Source organism: Calidris pugnax, unplaced genomic scaffold (assembly GCF_001431845.1).
Source record: "Calidris pugnax isolate Ruff unplaced genomic scaffold, ASM143184v1 scaffold252, whole genome shotgun sequence".
NCBI classification, from domain to species: Eukaryota; Metazoa; Chordata; class Aves; order Charadriiformes; family Scolopacidae; genus Calidris; species Calidris pugnax.
The window spans coordinates 4,995,038-5,020,123 of NW_015091118.1; the positions used below are offsets into that span (position 1 = coordinate 4,995,038).

At 43.8% G+C, this 25,086-nt stretch overlaps 1 protein-coding gene across 1 annotated transcript; it reads left to right on the top strand.

Moving 5' to 3' along the window:
* The first annotated feature begins 3,476 nt into the window (after positions 1–3,476).
* On the top strand, positions 3,477–25,086 carry HEPHL1 (hephaestin like 1). Its single transcript, XM_014958276.1, has 17 exons — positions 3,477–3,615; positions 4,624–4,878; positions 5,886–6,054; positions 6,775–6,914; positions 7,084–7,215; positions 9,874–10,085; positions 10,537–10,687; positions 11,951–12,163; positions 14,969–15,182; positions 16,858–16,997; positions 17,841–17,981; positions 21,024–21,130; positions 21,575–21,797; positions 22,524–22,663; positions 23,271–23,430; positions 24,724–24,804; positions 24,884–25,086. Exons 1-17 carry the CDS (start codon positions 3,492–3,494, stop codon positions 25,084–25,086), a joined length of 2,805 nt encoding a protein of 934 aa, XP_014813762.1. The 5' UTR covers positions 3,477–3,491.

Consider the following 25,086-nt stretch of genomic DNA (forward strand, 5'->3'; position numbering starts at 1 on the left):
TCATGCTACTCTTCTGGGGTGTTAAACTAGTTGATTACAATTTCTCTTCTTGGATTTAGAAAAAAAATTGGTTTTCTATTCCTTCTGAACAGTTGTGCTTTCAAATGTGAGGTTTCAAACTTTCAAAAGAAGGACAAAGTGCTAAAAATGTTCAGAAAGGCCTAAGTGGTTGGTCCTCAAGTGAAGACTGTAGCAACCATTCTAAAGACCAGTATTGCAAGTAAGATGACTGCTACCACACAGAAAGGGGCTTGGACCCTGCTAACACTGTCCAGGTTCACTCCTCAGCCTTTAGTCCACTAGCTATGAGATATGTCTCAGGGAACTGCGTATCTGCACTGCAAACACCAGTTATTTATCAACTCTTAAAAGAGCTTTTTTGTCTCTAAATTCTTTTCTCTTCCCAACATTAGGTTTGCAAGCGTGTATGCGACCAGAGGAGCCAACCGGATAGGGCGTGTGTACAAAAAGGCTATTTTTAGGCAATTCACAGATGACACTTACTCCCAGGAGATCCCCAAAGCAGCCTGGTTGGGGTTCCTTGGGCCAGTCCTGAAGGCAGAAGAAGAGGATGTCTTTATCATCCATCTTAAGAACTTTGCTTCCCGTCCATACTCTGTGCATCCACACGGGGTCTTCTATGACAAGGACTCTGAAGGTAAAAGCTGGTTTGCCTTTCTTTTCTCTATTCCTCTCCTTTTCCCCTAGAGTGGATAATATCATGGCTAAAAGTTTGTCCAAGTATTTACTGTTCTGACCATTGACATCAGAAGACTTTAGAACGCTCTCTCATAAAATCATCAGTAATTGCAGCTGATGACTAAAAACAAGAACAGCCTCGTCTCTTAAAACTTTTTGCCACAAACCTTTGACGCCTGGGATAAATCCAGCACTGAAACAGGTTAGGTGGGTCTCTTTTCCTGAACTGTAAGTCACGGAAGCATATTCCCTCCTTCCTTCTGCTTCTAGCCTCTTTGAATTGCCAGAGTTCTTGTAAGTAAATGTTTTCCTCTCTACAGGGCTATAACAGGCATGACTTAATTGTCAGAATCCAAAGCCTATTTTGTTTAGAGGACTGTATGGATTTGCCTATGTTCACTACTCTCATTAGTTTTCTGTGTGAAGATATCCAGTGTTAGCTGACAAAATGTATAGATGAGAGCAAAGAGGCGAGGAAAAACTAGAGCCTGTTAATGCGCCTTTAAGGCCTCCTCTACTGAAAAATGGTGGATTTTAACTCCCAACATTTTTTCAGTGTTTTGCCATAACTTCTGAATTTTTTTCACAATTTCTCAGTGATTCTATGTTTGTGAGTGTTGTTACTAGTTTTTAAATCTCTGATGAAATAGAAGAAATTACACATTTACTTAAGGAAAAGTGTTAAGGAGGGGCTAAAAGCTTCCTTTTTCTTTTTACTGTTTAGGAGCACTTTACCCTGATGGAACTGGTGGTAAAAGCAAAGAGGACGACTTTGTTGTTCCCGGTGGAAATTACACGTACACATGGCCAGTAAGGAAAGATTATTCCCCAACTTTGGCAGACTCAAACTGCTTGACTTGGATTTACCATTCTCACATTGACACACCAAGAGATATTGCATCTGGTTTAATTGGGCCACTGCTGGTTTGTAAAAAAGGTACTGAGCTAGAAGCACTGATAAAGCAAGCCCCTCTGCCAAGCTTGGCATCTTAACAGTCATTTTTGCTTACAGGTATAAACATGATGGTCTAGAGTCTATCCCTACATAGCCCATAAAAAGGGTCAAGGAATAGCTGGGCCATTCCAGGAGCATCCCAGGGTAGGTATTGTAGCTCTGGGACAACCCTATTCCTGCTCCCCTTTGGCTTCACGAGAGACTTGCCTCGGCTGGTGGAGGGACTGCAGCATGCTCTGTGGCCAAGACCAAAAGTAAATGTTCCCAAACTGGGATCGTTTCAGCACAAGCAAAAGACTCGTTTCCCAGGAAATGAAATTAAGGCTGAGCAGGTGACTTCAGCATTGGCATTTACATATTTGAAACCCCAATACTCTATTTTCCCCCCCCTGTGGTAATACATTTATTTTTCCTCACAAGTTGCATATCACAACTATAGGGGGATGTACGCTGAACAGCTGAGGTGACAGCCTGTCCCATATACTTCATAGCCCGCTAATTTTATGCTGGGGCCATCAGGGACCATGTACCAGCCTTCTCCCCTCTATCAGCTGATTTGTCACCCTCTCTCCCCCTGGGCACGTGTAACTCTGCCACCTCTTCCCAGTACCTCCCACAGGACAAAACCAGCCCTGATTTTATATACAGAACATACTAGTGAAGCAGGTTTTATCTATGAAGAAGATAAACACTTCATTGGGGAAAGGATAGGCCTAGCCTCCAGCTTAACTAGCACAATAAAAATGTTTTAGACTTTTATTCTCCTGGAGAGCCTTTGAAATCTGCAGAACTGCCTGAATACGTGAAACTGAGCTGATAGCTATGCAATAATACATGAAGCTTGGAGATAGCACATTTGAAACAATCCTAGCCTGAAAGGCCAAGTTATCTGCATGTTCAGTCTTGAATTCATCAAGGTGGATATCCGTACAATGCTACTGCTGTAGTTCCCCATCCAATGGTGGTGGGTGGCTCCTTACAGGACTGACAGCAAGGCTCTGGGGCTCCTTCCCATAAGAAACAGGGGAAACAAAGGTTTTAATGGGTTCAGATGCAGACTGGATGGCTAGATGAAGTCTAAACTGGTTAATAATTGATAATTGACTACTCAATATTGCCACTCCTATAGTCTCAGGTTGTTCCCCAAGTGATCACTCAGATAGTGAGACTGAACTTAGCTTGAAGAGCTTATATTTACCCTGCCTTCAGCTTTTTTAAATTTAAATATCTAGTTTTAGATAATTCTCAAGGCTTCCTTGTCAGTTCATAAAGAGCGAGCCACATTTAGAATGGCCATTCTGAGGGTATGGTTCACTAGTTGCTTCAATGCAACAGAAATGCAGGCTACCACTTGCCTCTCCTTTTTCCTAGTCCAAAAAAATGTCACTGGTTTCTGGCTGGATCTGGCCCATGACCTGCTCACTGTGTAGGCACATGGACGCTCACACTGACTAAAGGGCAGGGTTGGGTGCAGTGAGCCAAAGATGGGGAAAAGCACAGATATTGGCAGATACTTGTGCCTATGTCAAATCAAACAGGTCCTGAAATATCAGCTTGACTTAGATGAGATGGACTGCCTTCTGGAGACACTCGTCTGCCCAAAGACTGTTGGAGGGGGGGTCAAGATGTCTTAGAAGAGCAAAATTAGTTAAGATTCATTCTGTCCTATAGATCACAAGCAGAGCACTGTATTTCATCAAGTGCTCCAAAGTTATTGTCACTTTTAAATTCAATCCCCTCCAAGGCTTTTTTTATCACTTTCCTTTTCGTTTGCAATTTAGGAACTGCAGATGAGACCTCAATAGAAGGGACTGGTGCTGCTAACGCTTTTGCCCTGATGTTTAGCATTGTAGATGAAAACTTCAGCTGGTACCTCGATGAGAATATAAACACCTTCTGCTTAGAACCAGATACAGTTGACAAAGAGGATGAAGGTTTCCAGACCAGCAACCGAATGCATGGTGAGCAGGACTCTTGAGCAAATGGTGACCTGAAGCAGTGACCAGGCTCTTTCATTTCAATAGGACTCTCTGTCCCTTGTGATGTCTCTCCTTTATCTGTGTCAGCAAGGAATGGGTCAGGATGTTGAAGTACCATATTGATAAAAAAGCCTCACCCTCGATACAGCACAACACACTGGTTTGCTGAAAGGAGATTTGGATTTTGTGCCTAGTTCTGCCACCTGGTTAGCATTTTATCTCAGGCAACAGATTTAAGCCATCTGGTGACTGTTTGACCATCTGTGAAAAGAGAAAAGGAGGCAGAGAGCACTTTGAGATGTGTGTATTGGAACACTCCAGCATTTCTCTAAGGCCCTTGTGGATGGTGGGCTGGCTGGTACAACCACTCCTGCCCTTCAGAGATCCTTTGGCCCATAGTGCTTTGTGACATTTGGAGATCTGGTGTAAGAAGTTAACTCCAGCTATTTATCTGTCTTTTGATTGTTCTGTGGAGCCCAGGAGATAAAATATTTTGCAAAATATGAGTTTCTGTCTCCTAGTGTCCGGATACGTTGCCGGGTGTGGAAACTGAGGAAGAGAGAGCTGACTAGACTGATTTGACTGATATCATAATTTTCAAATCTAAATTGCCTAAGCCTGGCATATAGTGGTATATTTATGACTCAGAATAAGAGGAAATAGAATTCAGACATGCTAAATAGCTGCAGAACAAATTAACTTCATTATTAGGCCTTTTGGGTGATGACTTGGCCTTTGCAACATCTTGATATCACCCAGGAAGTTTTTCGCAGACCCAACCAGAGAATTTGGGCCATTTGTTCATCCAGAACTGTAAACTGTGTGTTTGAAATGTTACTTAGCCCCCACAAGCTCCTTGGTGATTTCTTTGCTGTGGACATTCAGACAGTTTCCTTTCTGGGCCAGGAAAGGATCTTCCTTAGAAATGGGGTCAGAGGCACTTGGCACTTCTCTTTCACCTCTCATAAAGTCTCATACTTTTGTTTTTAGCTATTAACGGTTATATTTATGGCAATCTCCCCGGCTTGGAGATGTGTGCTGACACTTCCATGTCCTGGCACTTGTTTGGCATGGGAAGCGAGATAGACATCCACGCCGCGTATTTCTATGGCCACACGTTCACTAACAGAGACCAGCGGGCAGATGTCGTCGGTCTGTTCCCAGCAACATTCATCACAGCAGAGATGACTCCTGGGAGCCCCGGGAGGTGGCTGATAACCTGCCAGGTTAATGAGCACTTACGAGGTACGCTGCTGTAGATCTCCCCCATCCATTCCGAAGTTGCAGCCTCTGTTATGCTTGGAAAAGAAAACTGAGAGATGTTTCCAGGGGAAGTAGGGTTTGACACCTTTGCTCTGTGACTAATTGAACACTTTGGAACTATTTCACCAGATATACATCATGAATATGAGTTTAGTCACCAGTTGACTTATAAATGTTGGGCCAAATCTTCAACTAGTACAAATGACTTAGCTGCGTAATTCATATGAGCAAGGCTTGCTAAACCCAGTGCTGACATCACACTTTCTGTGTAAACTGGTGATTTTGATGAACAACGAGAAGAGCCTTCATCATCACTTTTTGTTGTAGATAAGTACTTACACATAAAGAAAAATCTTGCCAGCTGAACACTTCATAGCTTTTTCCATCACATTAATCAGACAAAACTCGGCAATGTTTTCAGAAACCTTTATGTGAGGGAATTTGATGGTGGTGTTGTTACATTTGTGTGGTGCAAAACCCAAAAGCATGTATCATAACTAGATGTCACGACAGCAGACATTGTATAATTGTCATATCAAAGATGAGTTGGGAAAATTTTTACTTTTAAGAACTTGCACATGCATTTGCTATACTTAATTCTGGCAAGCAACAAATCTCAGTGTGGTAAGAACCAGCCTATATTTCAATGTAAATCACGGGGAGATGATGCCATTTTGCACACTTCAGAAGCCACTCTGACCCCCAAAATCATTCTACCATCCTTACACAGATTAAGGAATTGAGTAGATAAGCTCACTATAGAGTGTCATTGATCTCAGTGGGTTTCACCTGTGGCATATAGTACCACCTTCAAGAGAAGGGTGCTAGCATCTGGCCCAATGGCAGCCAGATTTAAAAATAGAAATTTGCTTTAGGGATTGGCTCCAATCCGTGTAGCTCCTAGAAAATTTTAAATGTGCATTTGTATCCATGAGATTGCTGATGCCGCAGCTGGCCAAGGACTGTCTCCAGACTCTTTCTCCTCCCAGGTGGCATGGAGGCACTGTATGATGTTCAGATCTGCCAAAAAAACCTGTCTCGGCCTTCACCACTCAGTCACACGAGAAGATATTATATCGCTGCTGAAGAAGTGCTGTGGAATTATGGACCTGACGGTTATGATAAATTCACTGGGCAGGGTTTAAATGCCACTGGCAGGTAAGCTTTCCTGTCCTCTCCTGTTGTGTTTCAATTTCAGGAGTCTGGGTGAGACTTCCCCAGTGATTCACCAGGGCTAGGTCTTGCACTGTAATTAATTTTAATTGAAAGAGGCAGGGAGGAATGGATTTCAACAGCCTTGTTGGGAAGTTAGACTCATAACTGCAATGCTCGGAGCTGCTGACTGGAAGCACTTATCTTGCTCCATTAAGTCCATGGAGAAAGTGAGCCCTGGTGAGGTATACAAAGTTCAACAGAGTTAATGACCCTACATCGAGGTTCCTCAGGCAGCTTTCACACTTACAATCCTTGTATCTCGGAGGTGCCATAATGGTAGATTTTTTCCCCTTGTTATTACTGATGAAGATGAATTGTATGACAGAATCTCCCAGGAAAGCTAAGGAGGATTAGAGACACATTGTGCACAGGTAACAGCACAGGTCTTGCCTAAGGTAGTTAGAGGTAAGTTGACATAGATGTCTCCCTAAGTAAATTGGGGTTAAACACATGAAAGTCTAATGCACAATGAATGGTCATTTGTTAACTAATTTATAACTGTAGTTCAGACCGGTAATATCACCCTTTGTCTCCTAGAAAAGTGTATGCAAACTAGTAACTTGGGAGGTCATTTCTTCCATATTTGGAGTAATAACTAGCCAAAAAGAAGGGTTGTGCTTGGACCTCCAGTTATTTAACCTGAGCAATTTGTTAATTCCACAGTGAATCTGCAATATATTTCACACAAGGGACTGACAGAATAGGAGGGCAATACTGGAAAGTTCTCTATGTGGAATATACTGACGCAACGTTCAGTAAGAAGAAGATTCGGTCGGAGGATATGAAGCACCTGGGATTGCTTGGTAGAGTGAATATTTTCCCCTTCTGTCATTACATGGGGTTTGAATGCAGATCCACTCAGATCCAGAGGGGAATTTTGTGCATACAGCTGCCAGTCATCCCTCTCTTTTTTAGATGGAAATGTGTTAGAGGGCAGTTCTTCTAATACCTTTGCTCATTTTCTTTTTTAAGGCCCTGTTATAAAAGCTGAAGTGGGAGACACAGTGCTAGTTACTTTTTCCAACAAAGCCAAAAGGAGCTATAGCATTATGGCCCATGGTGTAAGCTTCAGCAAGATGTCGGAAGGTGCTCCCTATGTAGATGGTAAGTTTTGACTGCTGTATCATCACATCCAGAATACCCGAGTCTAAAGATCTTCTGAAGGTTTGCCCTTTTTGTGGATGTTAAGGCACAGAAGGGATGATTTGCTTACCATACATGTCACAGTCTGTGGGTCTCCCCAGTGTACTTGTTCTTCCCCCGGGACATGTGCCAGACAAGGCTTCTAAAAGTAGCTGAGGTCCATGCTGAGCAAAAGTCACAATTTATATTAGCTGTAATCTAATTTCTTTCAGCTGCAGTCAGTGGATCTCCTCTGGACATGTTCCAGAATGATGAAGCTTAGGATCTGGCATGATGCCCCAGCTGAGTCTTTGGACATAGCTTTCCACATGGTCTGGGTTGCTTCACTCCCAATTCTCTAATCCAGGTCGGGCTTCACCGTCAAGATAGTCTGTGTAGGTGGCATCTTTTATCTGATTGACCTGGAACGTGAAGCAGTGATAATCCTTATTAATCCTCACACATATGTCAACACTGAAAAGGAACGTTTACCAAAGGCTTCCTCTCATTTTGTGCAAGGACAGGATCTTCATCACCTAAGTTTAACCATTAAATGTTAAATGTCATGTTTAATTGATAGGCACCTTTTTCAGTCAGAGACAAGAAACAACCCCTTCAGAGGGTGAGAAGCCCCATTTACTTTGAACAATTATTTTAAGAGACAGAAGTCACCCTCTGGAAACACCTTTCTGTCTCCATCGACTACAGAGGAAGCCTAGAGTTTGGGTTAGGGTCTAAGCTTTAGAGGGCTCAAGAAAGGTGAGCTGAATCCCATCTGTAGCGTCTATGGAGATAGACACTAGAGATAATATTGTGGTCTCTGGAAAAGTTTTTGCTGCATTAGAAGCATTGAAAAGAAAGGTAGGTTCCTTGTCATCTAAATTGCTTTGTTTCCACTGCAACACATCAGAAGGAAACTCACAGGACATAATCCCTCTTTTGAGAACTGTACTAAGAGAATTAGGTCAACACAGAATCATAGAATCATCTAGAGGCTTCATTAAATTCTGTTGTCTCTAATTGCTGACCTTGCAACACAACACATTTGCCAGCAGGCCCCACTGTCGCCTGAAACAACTGGCTTGAGCTCAGCTTTGAAGCCACCTGCACACATCCTAATGCCACCCGTATCAGACACAGTCTGCTGATGGAAGTGCAGCTTCCCTCTGCTGGCAGTCCTGTCCTGCTGTCATTTAACACATTGCACCCTTCGGTGGGGAGCAAAACCAAACCAAATCCTACAATTCAGCAGCAGAGCGTGTGCTGCACCCCTCTGGGTCTTTGGTCCAGATTCACCTCTTCCTAACAGTCTTTCTGCCCCTTCTTCTCTCCCTTGTAGCCCTTGGGTTTTGGGTTTCCATCATCTCTATCTACAGCCCCTGCAGGGCTATGGGTTTACAGTGAAGGTAAATGATTTTTCAAAGGCTGTGTATTGTCTGGGTGCAGCTTATTCATGAGGAAATACTGTACATAAACGTACCTATAGACATCTACAGATGTCTACAGCCATCTTTTTTTCAATTGTGTGCTTAGGAAATACTCTTCTATGTTGGTAGTTGTCTGTTCTCAGGGTGTTTCTACCCCCAAATCAGTGTTGTTCTCCTTGCTGAACACTGTTGCAGGATGAATCCAGTAGCGTCAGATCCTGTTGCAGGAGTACTCTACTTCATATTGCAGTTTGTGTCAAACAGCATGTCTTTAAATGGAATACTGATATTTTCACTGGTGTCTAAGTTTCCAAAAGGATTCTCTTGGAGAATTAGAGAGGAGCGTTAGATCAGTGCAGTCTGCTGCTGCCAGACACATCTGACTGTGCTGGGAAAATCTGTCAGTGGGTGCCTAAGCATTAAAGAAAATTTCTGGTTTGATCTTCCTCATAGCAAAGACCAAACAGGTTACTTAACACTTTTTTTTTTTCCTAAAAAGGGTGCAGGCATGATCCATTTTCCCACCTTTCCTTTCAAGTCCCTTCTGTAAGTCCTCTCTGAGCACATATCTACACTTTGCAGTGGCCAAATTACACAAGTGGTATTACATCCACCCTGTGCACTGCCACAGACAATGGCCCAAATCCTTTAAAAGTACCTTCTAAAAACAGTAATAGCAACCGCCCTCTGGAGACTCTGGCAGAGGTTCCCATCCATTGCTACAAAATCAAAAAGAAACAATTACCAGGATCAGATTTGTTTTGAATTTCCAAGCAACCACAGCTGCAGCTCGGCTCGCTGATGTAATTGCTTTGTCGGTGTTTAATGAAAAGCCAGAGTCTGTGTTCATGCTGAAGATGAATGTCACGATAGGGCAGGTAAGACAGGAACATTAGAAGAAGCCATTTCAGCACATGGATGAGCTCTGCGTGTCTTGTCTGACTAAATCCAGATAATCCAGATAGTGTTGGAAGGTGTCTGGGTGAAGCAGCTAAACTTGTTCTGCAGGGAACGGGTTGTCCCCATGGCACAGGACTCTGGTGAGTTGTCCCCACAGCATAAGTGCCCAGGCTATGGGATGGCGCTTGAGCTGTGGCTGCAAGTGGTGGGGCTTGTCCACAGAAACCAGCAGCTGTGTCGGACTCCCAGCTAATGTCTTAAGGAAAACAAAACCTTCCCATAAGCTTGATGCTTCTCTATTTCCTCTCTGCAGGCTATCTGAAGCCAGGAGCCCATGTTAAGCCAGGTGAAACCTTCACGTACAAATGGAGGGTGCCTGCAAATGGAGGTCCAACAGAGAGTGACGCCCCGTGCCTGACCTATCTGTACTACTCAGCCACCGATGCCGTCAAGGACACCAACTCCGGCCTTGTGGGGCCTTTGCTGGTCTGTCGGAAGAACGCCCTGAATCATGATGGGACACAGGTGCTCAATGTGGACATCTGCCTGACCCTAATAGAAGGGTGGGGTGGGGTGAGGAGGGGGTCCTATGTGGGCCTGTTCACCCAGTTCTCAGCTCAGTTTTAAGAGATTAAACAAATGTCATCCCTCAGGTTAAAAGCTGACCTAAAGGGATGGTTAGGAAGATGAACTGTCATTCCCCAGTATTCTGGCTTGTCCCTAGGTTTTTCATTTTTTCCAAGTATTCATTAATCAATGAATGCTTCTTTCCACCCTAAGTAATTAACGGACACTTTATTTATCCTTCTGTCTGATGGAAGAGTGCCAATCCCTGTCTCTACAAGGACATAGTAAGAAGGTGGCTGCAATTTTTGAGGGAAAGAAAGCTTTGTTAAAAAACAAAAATTTTTTTTTTTCACGTGGGTAATTCTGCACAGACTTTTTTTTAATGTCTTGTCTTCCTTCTTGGCTACAGAAAGGAATAGACAGAGAATTTTACCTCCTCTTTTCAATCTTCGATGAGAATGACAGCTGGTATCTGCACAAAAATATTGAAGCATTTACTGGAGACCCTTCAAAAGTAGATGAAAACAATCCAGATTTCAAGGAATCCAACAAAATGCATGGTATGAAACATTTAATATCTATTAATGATACCTTCAGTCATATTAGGAAGATGAGTTGGCAGATTTTATCATCATTCATAGCTGACCGCAGTGCACTGGAGGGTGGGGTGGAAGGCTGTCAGTCAGCTTCTGGCCAGCTCCAGATGCCCTTGGAGTGCACATTGAAACCCCAGCTATGTTAGCAATGAATGCATCCACCTGCCCACTACACCTGGAGAAAAGGAAGAGTGTAGCTTTTAAATACAACACTTGGGTCTATAAAAAGCCATAGTGCCAGTCAGGCACCAGATGCAGAAAAGGCTGATTTAAATCACTGTTGGTTTAAATTTCACTGCTGGCTTTGGCACCGACTCAGACAGAGTCCACCTGCTCTGCTTTGCCAGTTCCCACTTGGGCAATGACCACCTCTGGAAGAGGAGAGGTAAAGACTACGTGAACGGCCAATAATATTTTGAAACATCATTTCTGGACGTATCCAGAGGTGTCTCAATTTAGCATAGACCTCCTCCAAGTTATTCCTGACATGGCAGACTTGAGCAAAGCACATAACCTCTCTTTGCTTAAGTTTTTTTGAGAATATATATTGTTTGAATATAGAATATTTTTGAGAATATGTATTGTTAGAGAACCTCAGGGCCTTCTGGACCCATCTCTTTCATTCTTCCTTTATGAGGCAGTATCTCATACTAAAGTTTTATTCTGCCATAGTACCTTTCACTCAGTGATCACAGAGAACATTTGAGGATTGTGGAGTTTAGCCCTTGTGAAAGAACGAGAAACACTTTGGAAGTAAAGGTGGAAACCAAATGTCAAAATCATAGAATCATAGAATCATCATCATAAAATCCCATAAAAAGCCTCCATCAGAACTCAACTTACAACTCAGAATCTTTATGGTCCACTCCATGGCCTTGATGAGCTGGTTATTCATTCTCCAGGCTGAAAGGAGGTACTGAATTTATACACTTAACTGGTGTCTGAGAGGCACCCTGAAAAGCTCAGAGGAGAAGTGCTACATCACTGCAAAGGGCTATTGCAAGATTTTACAGGCTGAAAAAAAAAAGGTAGAAGCTCAGAGTGTATAGGAAAAGCATTTAGGCATTAACTTGGTGTCATCCACTGCTACCTTTGCTTCACAAATTGCCCCTTTGACTAACGCTGTGACTTGCTGAGTGGCAAGTCTCTTGCTGGGAAGGTGGTGGGAGGCTCTGTGATGAGTTTCCATCAACCTGCTGCCAACCGGGCTCTTTCCTTCTCCTCCAGCTGTCAACGGCTACTTGTTTGGTAACCTGCCGGGCCTGGCCATGTGCAAGGACGACAAGGTCTCCTGGCATCTCATTGGGATGGGCAGTCACTACGACATGCACGGGGTTCATTTTCAAGGAAACACCATCGACCTGCGAGGGACGACGAGGGACGGGCTGGCCTTGTTTCCTCATTTGTCGGGGACAGCGCTGATGCAGCCAGACCGTGTGGGTATGTTCCTGAGCTTAGCTTGGTGGTGTGGCACGTGCAGAAATCAAGCAGCCAAAATAATGGTTGGTGAGATGCTCTTTTCTGCATGAGGGAGCCTGAAAATGTGGGGACCACCGGGACCTTGTGTAGCTGGTTATTCGGGCTGGGTTACTTTCCGGGTAAGGTGCTGTAGATCAAATATGTGTGCGCACCAAATAGCTGAGGCTTTGATGACATGGGACAGGCAAAGCAGCAGGGATGCTAACAGGATGCTTGTAGAGTTTCCATAACTCTCAAAACAGGTTTTTTTCTAAGCAAAGATAACATTCACTGCTATGCAGATAGTCAGCATCATTTAAGGTATTTTAGAACTTCAGTAATATTTAGTCTTTAAGACTTTCGTCAGAAGCATGTACATAAAAGATACTTTTAATTCTTATGTGTAATGCAGTGATACATTCTTCAAACTTAGAGGGGATGAATTGTTTGTTGAAGATAGCAGATGAGCTTCACGACAAAGAATGCAAAGTTACTTTTTTTACTGTACCCCTGTTTAAATCAACGGAGTCATCAGAGTTGTGCAAGGTTATGCCAAGGACCATCCTTGGCTGGAGGCACCTGATAGAAATACCTGTTGGCCTTGTATTAGACCTATGGTGCTGGTGTCTATAAAACAGCAGATTCTTTTCTTATGTATATCCCATACATTTCCACCGTTTGTCATGAAACTGCACTGCAGGACTCACACTAAATAATGTGTTGTAGGAGATTATTTTATGCCAGCCAACCTTCTACTGGCAATAAGGGAAATGGAATGAATTATCAGATCTCTACAATCACCAAAGCCTGTGATTTTCCTTAGCTGCATTTTATTGTACCTTTTTAAACACTTTTGCCCTAAAAACACAAGGAGTCTGGAGGGAGCTATGTTTCCAATTTTGGCTCCATCACTGGCTCACATTCAAGTGGCTATGAAAGTGCTTTCCTCCTCCAGAGATGTCCTAGCTGGTGGAGCTACACAGGACTGACATCATTGTGGTCAGCTTCTGCTTGTGAAAACAGGAAGGAGAGCACAAATGTTGAAATCTGGTCACTGACAAGTAAAAAGATGCTCCCACTGCCACTTTGACCATTGGAGCTACAGAAAAGCTGGTCCATGGTGGTTTGGCCTTTCATGGAGGAAGAGCAAAGGGTCAGAGAGTTGCAGGTTTAAGTCAGTCTTTTTTACAATATAGAGGTGCATATAAACAAATGGTTATAAGCATCATCTTCCCTTTCCCCATTCTTGCATAATGGGGTCTGTGTCTGCACTGCAAAGTCTCTAAGAGGCCTCCATTATTCTGATTACACCAGGTGACTGCAGGGGCTCAGTGGAGAGTCTCATGCACCCAAGTCTGGCACAGCAGCTCCATGCTCAAGGACAAGGAAACAGGGTCTCTGAAACACACACCCTGTCTCTCTACACCTTTATTGGTGTTTGCAATGCACACCCCTCCTGCATCTTCTCGTGCAGGATGGGCAGCACGGGCAGCACTGGTGAAGCTTGTTCCTGCTGCCAGACATCTAATCTATTGCTTTGCCAAGCTCCCTTGGCTAAGCTAATCTAACTCAAATAGTTAGAAGTAATTTATGGAGGTTTTTGAGTGAAGCAGGATGGAGCAGGCTAATCTTTCTGCTGGAGCAAAAAGTTACTTGCTGATTTATGGATCTCCATTTGTGTCTGCATTCACATTCGGCTTTTAGTTGAAGAACCTGTTGTAATATCGGAGTTAGAGGCCATAATTCTGCAGTGTCTTATGTGCATGTTTACTCTTGTGTGTGAATGTCAGCCTGAAACCCCATCCTCTTACGTCTCAGGACCACAGAGCACGTGTTGACTGAAGGAGATGATCGGTGCATGTTCATTTTATCATCTATTTTCTCCTGCAGTCCCCTAATTTTTCAAAGCCGGTGGTCTCTGAGTGATGTAAACATCCCTTCATCCCCTCACTTGGTTTTCCATAGAGCATCACAGGTTCGGTTTGTTTCAGGACAGATCAGAGATGTACAAGGCACGGGACCTAATTTCATAGAATCATAGAATGGTTTGGACTGGAAGGGACCTTAAAGATCATCGAGTTCCAACCGCCCTGCCATGGGCAGGGACACCTCCCACCAGACCAGGTTGCTCAAAGCCCCATCCAGCCCAGCCTTAAACACCTCCAGGGATGGGGCATCCATAGCTTCCCTGAGGAACCTGTTCCAGTGCTTCACCACCCTCACAGGAGAGAATTTCTTTCTGGTATCTAATCTAAATCTCCCCTCTTTCAACTTAAAACCATTACTCCTTGTCTTGTCACTACACTTCCTGACAAAGAGTCCCTTGCCAGTTCTCTTGTAGGTTCCTTTCAGATATTGGAAGGCTGCTATGAGGTCTCCCTGAAGCCTTTTCTTCTCCAGGCTGAACAACCCCAGTTCTCTCAGCCTGTCCTCATAGGGGAGGTGCTCCATCCCTTTGATCATCCTCGTGGCCCTCCGCTGGACCTGTACCAACAGGTCCATGTCCTTTCTATGTTGAGGACTCCAAAACTGGACACAGTACTCCAGGTGGGGTCTCACGAGCGCAGAGTAGAGGGGCAGAATCACCTTCCGTGACCTGCTGGCCACAATTCTTCTCTTGATGCGACCCAGGACGCGGTTGGCTTTCTGGGCTGCCAGCGCGCACTGCTGGGTCATGTTGAGCTTCTCATCCACTAATTTGCCAAGCTGCTTTTTAAGTTGGGGGGTTTTTGTTTGGTTTTTTTTTTTTTTTTTAATTGCCTAAATCTCATGTGCTTTCCTTTCCAGGCACATTCAAAGTGGTTTGCAGGACTTTTGATCACTTTGTGGGTGGGATGAAACATCTCTACGAGGTGAGCAGCTGCCGTAATACCACCCGAGCCCAGCAGCAGCTTGGAGCCATGAGGCTCTACTACATCGCCGCGGAGGAGGTGGAGTGGGACTACGCCTCAAATAAGAGCTCGGCACCAAAGATTTACAACATCAGCAGTAATGAGGAAAGGTACCCAAAGCAAAAAAAAACTTGTGGGCATGGGGGATGCTCATAGAGGAGGGGGAACTTTGAAGTGTCCTTTCATGAAGCCAGCCTTGTAATTTTTAGGAGGCACTCTTTCCTGAACAAAATAAGAGAAAACATACTTAAAAAGTGACAAACTCTCAGACAAGAGTAGTTCATAGGCAACATTTTGAAATGTTTTCATCTCAGAGTGTCATATAATGCTGTTGAACCCAAGAAGGCTTCCAAGTCCCTAAATCCATGTGTGTGTTCCAGCCCTGGCTCACCCCCACAGTGATGCCCCACAACCTCCTCCTTTCCCTCCCTCACTCTCCCCAGTCTCTCCACCCCACTTGCCTGGTTTTCATAGAGAAGAAACCCAGGTACTTGTCCCAGACGTGAGCCCCTGCAAGCAGTGCAGATGCAGTAGGGAGGTTCTGAGTCTGCTTCCCTGTGGTGCTGTGGCTGCCGGCTCCCCTGGGAAAGTCAGAAGGCAGTAACAGCCACAGGTGAATCATGTCTATGCTTATGCTGCACTGTGCTAAGGAATAAAAACCTTATTCCTCAGGCAGAAGATACATGTTCCAGTTACCAGTCCCATATTGCATAGGGAAGCCTCTCAGACCACTTTGGTGAAATCAGAAAAGGGACAAGGATCACATTTCAAAAATAAACCTTAGAAAAGTGGCTGGGAAACTGCACCCTGTAAAGAGGAAGAGTATGGAAGAGTCAGTAGAAAATATATCCGAGGAGCCACAGGTGATGAAGTGTGTTTAAAGAAAATATTAAGTCCCGCATTGTCCAATGCAGCTGTTGCACACACAGTGTATTACTACAGTAAGCAGTACTCCTGGGGCATTTCTTCCTTTTATTTACTATGTTGTGAGCCAATCTTGCAACTCCCCTGCCAGGGGCACCTTGGAGATGAGCTGCCAGGAGACAGAGCTGCTCCAGGAAGAGGGTGAAGGCTCTCCTCCACAGCTGGTGGCGAGTGTCCTCTGCCGGCAAGTCAGCCCTCTGAGATCCCACAGGAGCATGGACAATAAAGTGTGGGTGACTGCAGGAACCTGGAGGGCACAGAAAACCATCCTCTGCCAGGTGCAGAAGGGAAAATACGTTTCTCACTTTATCTTCACACTGGGAGAACATCCAGCCCTGTGCAGTACACAGTGGCAGCAGAGCAGGGTAAAGCAGACCCCTCTTATCTCAAGAGGATGGGATTTGCTTTTGCAAGGTTAGGCTTTGGTTATCATCTTCCTGTGGCTGACTAATAGCCAAGAGAGTGAAAGCAGCCACTGTGATAAGAGGATGCAGGTCTGCAGGAACAGGCAGTATCTTCCACTGGAGTGGAGGATGCAGCTGGAGAGAGTGGCCAAACCCACTCTTAACGTGAACTTCATCTCTCCTCTGACAGCTCTGGTGAAGGATCTGTGTTCCCAAGAAGTTTGTGATGAGTGAAATATATCCTCAGATTTACCTGTTAGAAGAGGGTGTGCATTTAGTGAGGATTATCACTGTTATTATTTGTTTAAAATCTCTTGCAGCACCCAGGCCTTCGCACCAATCAGCACATGGACCAAGCCATGTGTTCTTACCACATGTCTTATGAATAACACAGCAGTTGCCAGCCTTTAGGTGTGTACAGTTTGGAGCTTTTAATTTCTGCCTTTTTATTTTGCAGCTACGGGCGTGTTTTCCTGAGCCAAGCGGAAGATATGATCGGTTCAAAATACAAGAAGGTGGTTTACAGGGAGTACACAAACGGCAACTTCACACAGCGCAAAGTGAGGACAGAGGAGGAGGAACACTTGGAAATCCTGGGCAAGTAGTTCATAGACCAAGCCTGATATGTGAGAGGATTGTTTTTTAAAACCAAAGAGGTTTTCCACCTTTGTTAACATGGAAAACAAGGAACATTCATGCCTATTCCAGGGCATCAGTGATTTTACACCCAACTAGTATAATTGCTGAGTGTAAAGATACTTTCCAAATCAGAGAATTCATTCTCAAATATGAATAAGGAGTTTCCTAAGGAGTAGTAACATGGAGGATGTCAAAATGGCAATTCCAGGATTCACCTTAACATCAGAGCATGTGAGGTGGGAGAGACTCCTGAAGAAGGATTAAGTCAATATTAAGGGGCAATATAAGAGGCAATATTAAGCCCAATATCTGAAATTGGTCAAGATAAAATTTTACGCATGTCATAAAATAACCATTGGCTCATGTTTTTTATAGGGTGAGAAGTGGGCAATAGCTGGTCATAAAGTAGTCAACACACTCTGGGAATATATTTGACATTTCCTTTTTTGCAGTACAAAAGTAAAAAAGATAGTTTAAAAAAGCGCAAGTTGTTAGCAGTTTAAGAAATAAAACAAGATACCAAAAGCATCCACAAGAATTTTCCTTAAAAGCAAACTGTCCAAAGATGTGTTTCCAGAGTGAACATTTCTTCTCATAAACAAAAAAGAAAAAAGATAATTTATATATACGGAGCTTTTCCTCAGCTGAGATAACAAACTGATTTTGACAGCTTTGCTGAAAGACTAGAAAAGCTCGAGGGTTTGGAGAAAAACTTTGGCTCCTCTCCTAGGTCACACTATTCAAAGTCTGTTGAATTCAGAAAACCAGCATTAATCACCAGCATCTTCTGTTTTTATCTAGGGCCTCTACTCCATGCTGAGGTTGGTGACTCCGTCCTGATAGTATTTAAGAACAAAGCCAGCAGGCCTTATTCCATAAGTGCACATGGCATAGAAGAAGTAGGTTGTGAAGAACAACCTGATACACCGATTACCCTCCCTGGTAAGGCTCTCTTTTTTTTTTTTATTTTTTTCCTTTGAGCTACAAAAGCTGTATTTTAACATACGAATGACAATCCCTCTTTCAAGTTTGCACATACCTATATGTTCTTCCAGGTATAATCCGCTCAACGTTTATTCAAACACAATTCTGTGCTGTTATACATGTTGGTTCTTGATCAAATGAGCATGTTGTGGCAGAGAATGAACCTTTGTTCCTATCAGGGGCAGGAACAGGAATGAAATATCACTGGACAACCTCCAAAAATAAGCAGAAGCTGGCCCATAGTCACGGCAAGAGAAGCATAAGCCAGCGTTGCATTTGGTCCAGAGGTTTTAAAAACTGAGCCACTGGTAGAGCTGCAGTTGGCAACATTAACTCTGCCTCTCCCTTGATCTACACAGAATTGGCATTTGCTTTCAGAGCTGATGCACAACACGCAAAATGTCACTGTCACTTGGTGTAAAAGTCTTTGAAGAAGCGTAACAACTACCCCTCAGCTTCTAGTGAGGAAAATAGTGGCAAATAGTTCTCACAGCACTGAGATTTTTCATATACAAAATTGCCTGTTAAAATTTTTGTACTTCAATTTTTATCTTGGATTTTATGTTCTAGTAGGAAGTCAAACTCAAACCCAGGTGTTGCAGTCAATGCAAAATGTACATACCCTTTCTTTCCATCACCCGTGCAATTTTTTTCATAGTGTTTGCGACCTTCAGTGTGAAACTAAATGAAAAGAAATTCTGATGAACTAAACCTCTCTGAAAGCTGAAATCTCTTTCCTGTAGGTAGCTGTATCGATACAGTACAATCCCAAATTCAGGGCCAAAAGTGAGCCAGCCTCTGCCTTGCTGGAGTTTGATGAACCTGTGGCTAATACATACTAAAAAAAAAAAGAAAAAGAAAAAAAGAAGGATAAAGAAAAAGAGCTGGTTCTGGTGATTCCCTTGTTATGTTATTTGCTCCATGTTGCTGCCGATGCTGTTCTGTTGACGGTGGAGGTGTAACATCAGGAACACTACTGTCATGTCTCCTGTGTCCACATGGGAGCAGGCTTGGGGTGAGTTAGCAGAGGGAAGGTGTCTGCATTTGTCAGTAAGCCAAAGGAAAGGGCTCTTCAGCAAGGTCTAAGGACAGAATTTTCCTTAGGAGCTTGGAAGAAGCAGTTCACATGGAAAGCAAGCCCCACAAAACAATTCCTGGGCATTTCAGTCCCCACTGTCATCATCCAGAAACCCTCACTATCTTCCTCAGCCAGGCTGGACTGCTCACCCCTCAGACTCCTCAGGGTCCATCTAGTCCTATTACATCCTGAACCAGTCATCTGTCAGATTTATGGCCTGCCAAATCGTGCTCCTGAGAGCACTGCCAGCTCCTAAAGAGACCGTGGGAGGCAAGGCAAAGAGGTGCAGGGAGCAGATCCATAGTAGCCTGAGCCAAACCAGCTCTGAGCAACCACAGCTTTGTCCTCTCCCTGTCCATTCCTCCACTTGTGCAGCAGCAAAGAGGGATCAAACATCCATTCTTCTCTTTATCAGTCTTTTCAGGAGTTATTCTTCATCAGAGATTGGTCTTTGATGTCATCTGAAGTGTCTCAGGTTTTAAGTAGAGTGGAGATTTTTCCAGCTACAGCCTCCAAACATCCTGAAGTGAGGAGTAAAAAGCAATAAAGTGGTGAAGGACCAAGACCAGGCTCCAAGGCATGAATGCCTCTGAGATTGATGGGTTTCTTGTCAATGTTTTCTGTCATATCAGTGTAGTGTTGTGTCTTGAGAGCCTTTCTGATCTCTGCTGAAGTGCATAACCCCATGCTGTAACACATAGAAGGTACTATAAGATTAAATAATATTGCAACATTTATGGGAGACTCATCTCATACAGTATGACATTTGAGAGTCACCATTGCTTTTTTTTTTTTTTTTAAGTTATTGCTGTACAATAAACCCCACTATTGCATGATTCATCAAAACGGTGTAGTGGCTTGGTGACACAAAACTGGGGTCAGTCGCTTCACAACCATTTAAGCTTGAAAATTCCCCTTTGCCCTGATGCCCACAGCTCTCGGCAGCTGTTGGGTTGTGGCTGTACTAAGACAAGAGTCTTGTGATTTCCTTGTTTTCCCCTGACTCATACCATGTCCCTGTATGTTCTTGGCTTTTGTCACCCTGGAAGACTTTTGGGCCAGAGACTGCCTGGTTCAACATTTCTCCACCTCTTAAAAGGGCAAGGTGTTGATCACATCTTGGTCTTCTACCTTTCCCAGCAGTACCATCAAAAAAAACTAAGCAGGGAAACACAGCACAAGCGGTTCATCTGAACGTAGCTGTGTGTTCAGTGTAGAGAACTGATCCTCACCCAAATAGATAATTTCCCCATCAGATTGTTCTGTTTTTTAAAATCAGAGGTCAGGGAATCTCTGCTCAGGGAGGATGTGGCAGAGACGATGGCTTTCAGGAAGTGACAGGGCTTCTCCATTGATGGCTGGGGAGCAGGGTCTTTGCTGGAAGAGGAAAGGACCCTCCTGTTGCTCCCAGTCAGCAGGCTGGTACTCAGCTCTCCTCTCCTGGCTCAGAGCTGAAACACTGCTGCAGCACCATCTGCAAAGTCGCAGTGGCAACTGCCACATCTTTGTGCTCTTTTCAACTAAGAAAGTCCAAAAAAAATGTTTTTTGTTCTGGAGTTTGGCTCCCAACATCTTCAACTGATCTTAAGCAACGGCATCCATGATCGTTGATCTGCTACAAGTTTTTCCCAAGGAGAACGATGAAGATTCCCATCTCCAAACTTCCCTCTGTGGGATGCCACTGTTCCCAGTGTTATTGGCCAATCTCCTTTTCTGGGGGCTATCTGCCTCCATTTACACTGCTGGAACCTCATCGACCTCCTGGAAGGCTGAATCACACCCATATCCCATTGCTGCATGCTTCCACAGATATTTTTGATGCAGATCATTTTTTGATGAGGGGGGTGGCAGATCTCAGTTACCTACTCTTGAAAGCCTCTCATGCCCAGCTGCTCTTGATAAAATCATTCTCTCTGTTTCAGGGGAAATAAACACCTACAGGTGGAACGTCCCAGAACGATCCGGCCCTGGCAAAACAGATCCCAACTGCATCACTTGGGTTTATTATTCAACAGCGAATTTTGTGAAGGTAACCAAGAAATGGTCATTATAGATTACATTGCTTTGGCTAAAGCTTCCTGTCTTGCCTAATGTCTCTGAAAGGATCCTGCTTCTCATTTATGCGAGGAGCACAGGCTAGAGGAATGATTTACACAGCTAGATGCTTTGTCATCTTTAATAACAGTTGCACATGCCTGAGTAATTTAATCTACTGAAATCCCCAGGGATACACCCTTGTAATGTGATTCCCTCCTTAAAGAGTAGTTGAACTGATTTGGGATGAGAGCAAAACATTGCTTTGGTACATTAAAATAGGGACATGTAGAGAAAGATAACTCTAATCAGACAGAGTAATGATTTTCTCTGACAGGAAAATGGAATTTTGTCTTTATTTAATCTGTAGTCAATCTGTATCTATTTCATAACTGAATGAACTAGAAAATTTGTAATGCATATATTTATTTTATTTCAGGACACATACAGCGGTCTGATTGGGCCTCTTGTAGTTTGCAGAAAAGGAATTCTAGATGAAAGAGGTCTAAGGAAGGACATCGATCGTGAATTTACCCTTCTGTTTATGGTGTTTGATGAAAATGAATCCTGGTATTTGAAAGAAAATATTGAAACATACCTTCATAAGAATCCTGATGATTTTAATTCCACTAAGAACTTTGTAGAAGGCAACAGCATGCATGGTATGTAGGACTCGGTGGCAGCAGCCAAGAGGACAGAGGTTTATTTTTCACAGCCCTTTTAGGAAGATGTTGGACTTAGCCTGCAATTACCCAACCACGTGACAACTTCATAAGCTGCGACTCTGGAAACAAAAAGATTTAATGAGGCCCAGCCGAGATATTTTTCTAACAAGATAGTTTAATCTGATACTTCTGGGAAGAGGCTGCCCTGCCGGACTTCCCTTGTCGTTTGGGAGCTGTGGCCTTTTTTTGTAGGAGCATAAAGATGACATTTTAAAACCGTGCCTGTAGTGGCAGCCAGCCCAGGAGCCAGGCAGAACAGGCTGTATCAGGGCAGGAACAGCCCTGGCAAAGCAAACTTCTCTTTCTACAGACGGTACCCATTTTAGGCAATAACTCTATTCCCTCTTTTTCCATGTAGCTTCTCAGCATAAATCCTGTTTGTTTGATCTCAGCCAGTAAAAAAGCTGTCAAATGCTTTCCAAGACAGAAAAATAGGTGATGCTGTGCACTTAGATGATTTGGAAACTGAAACAAAAATGTGACTGTCTCCCTGCAGCAGCAGCAGTTGCTATAGAGAGCTCTTGCCCTGGCCATGCTTGTGGGTCCCCTCTCTGCCTGGGCACCCCTTCTCCCCGGACAGAAAATGAGAAGGGTTCCTGAAGTGGAGGTTATCATCACCCCTACCATGGCCAGTTGTTAATCAGTCCTATTTCGTTCTTCCAGCAATCAATGGGAAGATTTATAACGGTCTCCTGGGTCTAACGATGAACCAAGGTGATAGGACAAACTGGTATTTGATAGGAATGGGCAACGAAGTGGATGTACATACAGTCCACTTCCATGCACAGACCTTCATCTTTAAGGTTGGTAAAATTATTCAAAGTAAAACCTTTATAGTGTGATGGGAAATTTCTGTAGAACAGTCTGAGTGCTAGCGTGGTTGTGCAGCTTGGGCACAGAGAGCAGGGCTGGTGCTGAGGGCAGTGAGAGTTTTGCATGTGGAGGAAATGCAAAATGAGTGAGATCCCTGCAAATCTTCCACCACTCTGAACCTGTTATGAAACATGAATATATGTCACTATTAAAGGACGCGATGAGGTGGGTCAAAATATATATCCATGGGTATAAGGGAAGATACAGGGAGAAAATCAGAGTTATACCTGCTTACAATATGGTTTTATGTTGTATTAACTTGACACCGGCAGGACTATCTGAAAAATAGGTATTTGAAAGAAACGCCTGTGCTTAAATAGCACTTGAAGTCCTCAGGAGGGGTGTCCTGTCGTTAATTAATTAATTAAATGAGGGGTGTCCACAGGCCTCAGTTTACCTGGATGAGGCCTACTAGAAACATATAACAAGAAGTATTTGATCTGCCTGGAGGAGCTCAAAGTCTAACTGGAATACTTCAGTACCCATGGGGTGTCTTTGAGGTAAAACTCTTACGATGCTGGTTTTCCTTTTCCCCAGACGGATAAGGACCACAGAGGAGACGTGTACGACCTTTTCCCTGGGACTTTCCAGACAGTTGAGCTTGTAGCAGAAAACCCTGGAACATGGCTTCTGCATTGCCATGTAGCCGATCACATCCATGCTGGCATGGAGACGACCTACACCATCAATAAATCAGGTGCAGTATCAGAAACATGTCCTAGGGCCCAGAGGTGGTATCACAGCAGATCGGATGGAAGGCAGGAGAAAAGGAAGAGAGCAAATGTCACTGCTGCACCCTGCGCGCTGGTGGGAAGGTGTAAATTACTGCCATGGCCAGTTTGCATTGTCTAGGGACAGGACAAACACCCTTAATGACATGGCAAAGTCAGTAGTCCTTGCTGCAATCTGCAACTTAAAACCAGTTGGTGCTTCACAAGAGCCCCTCTAAGACAGTGGCAGACATTAGTCACCCACAGGTCGTGCAAAGCTATTTTTTGAGCCTTGCTGCCATGTGGTGTGTGGGAGGGTTTGCAGTCTGCCACGGTGCTGTTCCTTCCTCCAATCCCTGCTGGCTCATGGGGCTATTCAAGTTCCTTCCTGCATGAGCAGAGACCACCTGAGATAGATACAAGATGCACCAGAAAATGTCGGTTCATCCTGTCCAAGAAATAGGTGATCTTTTGACTAAAAAAAGTTGGTCAACTTTTTGAGTGGTGCTGCTCCCTTCCACCACTAGTGAGTGAAGTCAGAAGTGCTTTGTGAGCCTCTTCACATCAGATAATTCCACTTAACACCTGGGTCCAGCATCTCCTGCCTGTGTCCCCCCTCTGCTTGCTGAACTCCTCTGCAGAGACTGCAACCCGTAACTCTGTAGCAGCAGGATGACAAATTATTGGCCAAATGTAGCAAAAATACTCCTTCCTTGGACAAGGTGAATTTATTTTATAATTACCTATTCATTCGGGCCATGAAACTTCAAATAAGCAAACAAATTCAGGACTGAATCATAGAATCATAGAATGGTTTGAGTTGGAAAGGAGCTTTAAAGATCATCCAGTCCAAACTCCCTGCCATGGGCAGGGATCTCTTCAATTAGACCAGATTGCTCAAAGTCCCATCCAGCCTGGCCTTGAACACTTCCAGGGATGGGACATCCACAACTTCCCTGGGCAACCTGCTCCAGCATCTCACCGCCCCCATCATAAAAAATTTCTTCTTTATGTCCAATCTAAATCTACCCTCTTTCAGTTTAAAACCATCACCTCTAATGCTATCACCACAGTAAGTAGTGAAGTAACAGAGATGCCTATAGAGAAGGAGGATGTTGCTCATGGGGCTGCCCAGAGCAATAGCTGTGCTCATCTAATCAGGATTTCTGTTCAGATCAACAAGGCAGAATGAATGAAATAAAATCAAGGATACTTTTCCAGAAGGAACAGGTGTTTATTAAGGTTTTCAACTTAACCATGCTTTTTCTGTCTCCATGCAGAGCGGAAAGCTCCTTCAGAAGGAGGAGTCACGACTGCAGCATATGATACAAAAACTGCAAAAAATAGGACCACTGCAAAGGGTAAGGATTTTTTAAAATATCATTTAAAACTCTTCAGATTTATGCATAGATTTCTTATTAACTACTGTTCTTTTAACAGATTATGACAGCAAAGGGGACAACCTTTTTGGCAGAACTTTGAGTTCTGGAGAAGCCAGCTTGATACTTGCAGTGTCATTTTTCATTGGACTTGTTCTGCTGTCAACAGCATTAACCTTCTTCTGCCTCGTCACTCGCCGAGGAAACAGGATCCATTATACGGCTCTGCATGACAAAAGTGCACTTCTAGCAGATTCCCTGTAA